General features: G+C 38.1%; 1 protein-coding gene across 1 annotated transcript; it reads left to right on the forward strand.

Annotated features, from left to right (window-relative positions):
* Nucleotides 1–3,976: 3,976 nt before the first annotated feature.
* LOC145425739 (butyrophilin subfamily 2 member A2-like) lies at nucleotides 3,977–6,701 on the forward strand. The gene is made up of 3 exons (XM_080299083.1): nucleotides 3,977–4,256; nucleotides 6,002–6,337; nucleotides 6,576–6,701. The coding sequence occupies exons 1-3, from the start codon at nucleotides 4,187–4,189 to the stop codon at nucleotides 6,611–6,613; spliced, it is 444 nt and encodes a 147-aa protein (XP_080155209.1). The 5' UTR covers nucleotides 3,977–4,186; the 3' UTR covers nucleotides 6,614–6,701.
* The last annotated feature ends 440 nt before the right edge of the window (nucleotides 6,702–7,141 follow it).

The raw sequence follows: 7,141 nt of genomic DNA on the forward strand, positions 1-7,141 counted from the left end.
GCAGGCACAAGCCGTGAAACCTTCTTGTTCTGCGCGGTTTCATTACAACTGGTTTTGCATTACTGCCACCTTGTGGATATACAAGGTATATCGATCCTAATTGACTTAACTTAAATGTTATGCCATCAAGTAACACATTAGTATTATGTACGTTGAATAATAGACACAATTACGTAGACTTGATTAGAAAAACATATGTTAACTTAACAAAAACATATATTTTAAGTAAAATGAAAATAAATAATTAATATACACTGAACAATCCACCTCATTCATTTTTTTGAGTGTATCAGCGCCAGAGAAGACATAGTGAACGCTTCCTGGGCATCCAGTGTAGATGTCAGTGAAACTGTTGGGAAGACAACGTGAACATTTTATTTGTACTGTATAATCTGCAGATTCTGACAGAAATCTGCATCTCCCATTTCCTCGCACAGAGATGCAAAAATATGCGGCCTTTCAGAGGTCTTGTCTTGATGACGTTTACCATGCGCACAACATCATCCGACACAGGAGCTAGGTCTGCTGGTAAAGTCTTGGGAACGAACACCTTACGGTGCAGAAAACAATAACATCTGGGTGTATCGCTTTCTCGAGCTCACCATTTTTGCTTTCTTTTGACTACCGCTCATACTCAGCTCTCCTGGATTAGAATTTTTTCCAGGGCTCAGTTCTGAGTCCGCAGTTTTTCTTTTCAAATATTTATCCATCTTTGTTGTACGTCTTGCAGCTGCCACGTAGCGCGCACATCACGAACTCTGTCTTAACTCAACAAGGTGATATTGCGCTACCCACTGACATGAAAGACTCTACCAGTCACTGCATTGAAAGCACAGATGCCCAACTATGATTTTATTACTTGTAGTAATTATTAAATTGTATTTTTTGGAGCAACTAATTAAAATTAAATAAATTCCCACGGCACACCTGACAATCTCTCTCTCTTTTTCTTAAAACACATATTAAAATCTAGTCCCTTTAACTTCCTAATAAAGCTGCTGTAATGAAGGTTCTGTAGAAATCAAGTTATAAATCTCCACTGGGACAATGGGCCAAGGTTTCAGATCATTCATACACACTGTACTGTTTATACACCCAGATAGATTTGACAGATTTGAGGACCCAAAATGCAGACAAGAAATACAGGCAGTAGTTTATAAATAGGTAATTTATTTGGCTGTGAAAAATGAGATGCAAACAAAGACTGCGCGAAAGGAGGGAATGTGAGACTAAACACAAACCAGATAAAATCAATGCAAAGGAGATAAGAAGACATCAAAATAAATATACAGAAAGTGAGAATAACTGAACGGGGAAACGTAGAAACAGGAATGAACTTAAATATCAACAAATAACAAGAGAAACAAACACAGGGAACAACTAATGCAACCAGGAACTAACAACTGGAGGCTAAATACAGTAAGACAGCCATTCATAAAATTAAGAGTGCTGTGGTCCACTTAAAAACCAGAAAATGACTTAAATATTCACTTGAATGAAAAACAAAAGAAAGTGGCAACGATATTAAAACTGTATTTTATAAAAACATAAACAGCACAGGCTGCTGGCTCTAAATTGCTGCCCAGTCATATGCAAAGTGTTAATGTTGATGTGTGACCAACCTGCTGCTGGGACACAAATTTCAATACAAGGGCAGTAAATCTGGTCCAGGGTAATGAGTAATATTACACACTAACCACCTCCTATTACCAATTATATTATACTAACTCCATTTATACAGGTGAGTAATTTCAAACTGAATTTCTGTTACTACTGTGGCTGCAGTACCTTTGCAGTCCACAAGGGGTCGTTGGCCCACACTATGGGAATAACGCAGTAAGGAAATACATGGAGAAGCAAATATAAACACTAAGCAAATAAAGAATGGAAAAAAAAAGTTTAAATAAAGAAAACTTGATGATGATGGTGAGGGACATGATGGGCTGGCAGAGCAACAGTTTCCATTAAAGTCTCGAACAGAAAGCTGCAAAAGAGTTTTGAGCACACACTGAAGGTAAACAACATGCACTGACATATAATTCAAAATCATGTAATATGACTAATAAAAATCTAATAACGTGAAAAACTACACTGCGTTGGTGTATTTGTATAGTAGCTCTGAGAGGTCAAATGCACTGCAACTAAAGTAAACACTAGTAAATATAATAAATGCTGAAAAAAACACAAAACACAAAATAAATACAAAGAACTAAACAAAAGAAAATGCAGCATCAACCAATTTTTAAATCATGGAACAACAGCAACAAATTCTAATGAGACAATACAGTAAAAGGCAATCATGTATGTACTGTTTATGAATATTTGTCTGGGATGAATCAGGAGCTACAGCCCAGTGAGGAAAACCAAACCACATACACCCACAGCTATGTCATGTTCAAAATTTGTAGATCTAAAATTTATCAATGTACTGTTATCAATTCAGAACAAATTTTAAATAAATATTTGTTATATGGTTCACTGTGTACAACGGGGAAAGGGTCGTCTCAGATAATGAGAAACACTCGTGGCCTCAGGTGTGTCCAAACCTTTGACTGGTGCAGTTATTCAGTCACAACTAAATACAACAGAAATACTGAATCTATTTTTCAGTGATAAGCCACACTCAGCCACGCTCCTTAACAACGTTTTGTTTGTTTTTCTCAAAAAACATTTTTTCCTATTCTTTTTTCTCTCTGAAAACTACCAAAGAGAACTCAGTTTGACACGTAACAGTCTTGCACCGACAAGCTGATTCACTTCACCAACAGTGGAAAACCTAGCATGGTGCGCAGTGTTATTAAAAAACACTGACGAAGCTGGACAGCAGCATTGTAAAAGATGTAGCAGACCTATAAATAAAATCTACAGCAGAAAGCTGTGAAGCAGGATAAAAATCTACCACTGATCCTGTCCCAGCTCTTTCATGGTACCGCCTGTGCTTTTGCTTTATGTGCTCACGGTGTTTGAGATTAAATCTGAATTTCCAAGTTCCCCGCTGGAATTTGAAACTGGAATGCCATCTCCTCAAATCAGATTTCCAAGTTAAAAAGCCGCACCTTCCCCGACTTAACACTATACAATGGGGGCAATAAATGTGAACAACAGTAAAAGTGTAAAACCTTTAATCTACCCTGCCACTGGTGTGTTTTGTTACCCATAGAGAGTTTTATTACCTATACAGAGAGGAGCAGAAATCGGTATATATTGTGCTGGCAGACGCTCTAGACTCAAATACAGTTCAGGGTTACATCGATCAGTATTATGGGTATGTGCAAGTATATACGGATGCTTCAAAGAATCCAGCTAGTCAAGTGGGGATGGCAGTAGTAATTCCAGACTTTATGGTAAAAATTGGGAAGAGGATTAATGATGGATTGTCTGTGTTTACAGGAGAAATGATAGATAGATAACAAATACAGTAACTTTTTAAAAGGTGTATACAGATCAAACGATCCTAAGACTGAAGCAACTAGTGTAGCAGTGGAAAAAGAACATCAAATTGTCTGGGTATATATGCAGTTGAGTTGTATGCCATACTTGACATACAATACCATTATTGAGTATTAAACAAGGAAACCCATCAGCAGATTTTGTATGACGTTCTTTTTGCTCATCATAGACTGTCTGATCAAAACAAAAGGACTCCGGCTCATTGTCAATATCTGAAGGGAAAAGTATAGTTTGTACAGAAAGTAAGAACTTCTGGCAAATGGCATGGGATAATGACACAAAAGGGAGACATTTATATAGGGTGCAAAACACAATAGAAGCTAAGAGGAGTAGTGTATTAAAGAGACAGGAGGAGGTTATTATCAGTCGAATACGAACAGGCCACTGCTTTTTAAATGGCACTCTTTTTAAGATGGGGAAACACCCGACTGGGTTGTGTGATGGATGTAATGCTATGGTTGGACATGTGCTTCTTAGTTGTAGGAAGTATGCAAGTCACAGGAGGGTGATGAGGGGTGAAATGAGTGGTGGAAGGGAACTTACGTTTGAACAAGTGGTTGATAAGTTAAGTCATGGTGAAGGGAAAGAGGTGGTTTTTCGTTTTTTGAGGAATGCTGGTCTCATCAAGAGGATCTGAGGACTCAGGAGTGACGGAAGATTAAAAGCCAGGAGATGGCAGTAATGCAACAATTTTGGATGCAAGCTACCGTTAAACTTGAAAGAGGAAGAAGAAGAAATGGCTGCTGGAACAGCTGCGTCACTCTACTGTTTAATGTTTGTCGGTGTCTTCGCGTTTGTCTCTGCAGGTGAGATTTAACTTTTAGAAACTAGTGATGGGTAGATGAGGCCTCGTGAAGCGTTTCAGCACATTCCCCAAACTGTGTCGATACTGTGTCGACACAGTTTTGCTGTTTTGCTCCATACTGACTCCTGCTGGACCTTAAATATCATCGCAGGCAACTTACTTGAGACTCACAACAGACACTGATTCAATGACCTAGTCATTCTTGTACACTGTAAGGTATTGTACTGTCCATGGAATCATTTTATATCTTTTATATTGAAAATATTGTAGACATCTTTAAAATATAGTGTGAAAGACATTAAGTGAAAATTAAAATGAAAGTATTGTGAATGTAATATAAATTTCTATTCAGAAAAATAAGTTTATCCAATGTTTTTGCATTCAGTCTATTGCGTTTTTTTTTTTTTTACACCATTTCTCCAGCTTTGGAAAACTCACAGGAACAGATGAAGCTGGGGTACACAAACTGTAAAGCCAGGTGGAAAAGGTTCTGATAAGAGGTCTTCCTGTTCCCTCAGTACGTTAAAGGATCCTCTGATCTTGGAATGTTTCTCTCTGACACTCTCCACAATACTAAGGGGTTGGCAGTCCTTTATAATAAAACTCAGGAATGCCTGGTCCAGAGCAGTCTTCTTAGATGCTTGATTTCAAAATAATAAAACGCATATTAATAAAAGAAATGACGATAAAGCTGTTCAGTGTCAAACCTGTGTTCATTCTCAGTGTGTTTGTCTCCTCATTTTCATATTTGGCTCTGTAATGCCTGAACACTGAGGAGGTGCTTTTGTTTGTGTAAGAAATGCAGAACAGATGCAACATTTAACCTGCATCAAATGAAATAAATAATTTACACTTCAAGTCACATTGCTGTTTTCCTGTTCTGATAGATTACACTGAAACAAAGACAAACTATTATATTATATTATTTGCAGTTAAAAGATCAAAGTGATCCCACACAGCAGAAACATTTCTTTTTATTTCAGGGTCCATTTTGTTATAGAGAGATGTTTTTTGGGTTTTTTTTATCTTTGCGAGAGTAATTTTGTGGGGGTTTTTGGTGGCGACTCATTCCATTGTTAGATGCGGATGCGGTACCTTTTAAACACAGTTTGGTGCGTTGGCAATGAGCGAGACAGCAGCTGTATCGATCACGTGACTTTTTCTTAAAGCGACTTACGCACCGATACGGGCATCGCTGGGTGAGCTTGATACATGCGTCGGTGCGTCAGTGTTGCTGGACCCATCACTATTAGAAACCAAACTGTTATTTCCTCTGAGATGAAGAGGATTAAAAAGCATCGCCCTGTTTGTTTGTTTGGTTTACAGACATAGTATAACCCCTATTTCTAATCGTGTAAAAACTGACACAGTCAACATCAAATTTACCAGAAATCTAGCTCAAACTTGAGAGGAAATTACATATGAAAAGAAATAATCTCCACATTATGTGGCACATTCAGTACAGTCCACTCAGCACATCTCGTATTTTTGTTTTTGCTTAACAGAAGCTTTCTGAAGCCAATCTTTTCTTCAACAGACCCTCATCATCAGCATGAGGAATATGTTTTTTTATATTATCGCGTAACTATTATGTTTCTATGTTGTCTAATGTTCTGTGATGAACACAAAAGCAGTGTTTTTGTGTGTATGTGTGTGTGTGGCTTCTCAATCTGATTGACTCCGGTAGAAGTGAACAGTTGTACTTTAACTTTTAACCTCTCTGCTCTGTGTTGTTTCCTCATTCAGACCAGAAAAACATCACAGCTGAGTCTGGACAGGACGTCACTCTGACATGTCGAGCTCCAAACAGCAAGATCGTAGCCATAGAGTGGAGCAAAGACCTTTGGAACCTCCTTTATTACCAAATTGGTCAGTTTGATCCAGACAACCAGAATCCAGCTTATAAGAACCGGGTGGATCTGAAAGACAGACAGATGAAGGATGGAGACGTGTCTTTGATTCTGAAGAATGTGACAATTAATGATACTGGAACATACAGATGTTATGTTGCATGGGGAGAATCAAACCAAGAGGCCTGGTTGAACCTCATCTGCACCATAAACCTCAGTGTTGTTCCTCCAGGTGAGTGAGTAGAGTTGAGTGTGTGTGTGATCAGAGGTGAAGCTGCTTCCTGGTTGTTGATGTTTGTTTCTAAAGATGTTGTTGATGAGACTTTGTAGAAAGCAGCTGGTCTGAGTGATGTGATCAGAGTGCAGTAGATAATGTCTGACAGCAGTTTGAAGAGGAAATGGATTCTGTTCTGTTCTTCACTCATCACCTACCTGACAGCTGACACCTCACACCTGTTTCTCACCTGCAGGTCAGCCAGGAGGACACACAGAGGACGGAGGGAATTAGAGGACATAATGGACTGTTTGCAAGTCTGTCTGTTTGTTGTTTTGGTGACCTGCAGGAAACATAAAGAACAATCAGATCAGAATTCAAACCAGCCTCTTGTGATTCATCTGTAAGTCAAGTACAAATAAGGCAGAGAGTTAAGTTCTGAATAACAATAGTTGGTATTTCTCCAGCTTCTCGTGTTCCTTCTTCCTGATATTGATATATATATAATTTTGTTTGTGATAAGATACGATAACTCTTTATTGTCATTGCACAGTCATACATAGTACAATAGTACAATGAAATTGGAAAACTGTCCTACGTCGGCACTACATACAACACAACACAATACGACACATCACAACGCAACACAGTAACTTAACTTAGTAATAAAGAAATGAAGAATAAGTGTATGTGCAGCCAGTCAACAGTGGATTAAAACCATGCAATATAACTATCAACATACAAACATGCAATGGAAACAGAATAAAACCATGCAAATAAAACTACACTTATAAATAAACACTAAAAATCAGAATAAAACCA

Source organism: Astatotilapia calliptera, chromosome 3 (genome assembly GCF_964374335.1).
Source record: "Astatotilapia calliptera chromosome 3, fAstCal68.1, whole genome shotgun sequence".
Taxonomy (NCBI): domain Eukaryota; kingdom Metazoa; phylum Chordata; class Actinopteri; order Cichliformes; family Cichlidae; genus Astatotilapia; species Astatotilapia calliptera.

Bases quoted from the DNA above. Each gene is read 5' to 3' on its own strand.
- LOC145425739 (XM_080299083.1), top strand. From the start codon at position 4,187: ATGGCTGCTGGAACAGCTGCGTCACTCTACTGTTTAATGTTTGTCGGT. The intron at 4,257-6,001 runs GTGAGATTTAAC...TTCCTCATTCAG, and splicing joins CTTCGCGTTTGTCTCTGCAG to ACCAGAAAAACATCACAGCT. The intron at 6,338-6,575 runs GTGAGTGAGTAG...TCTCACCTGCAG, and splicing joins CCTCAGTGTTGTTCCTCCAG to GTCAGCCAGGAGGACACACA.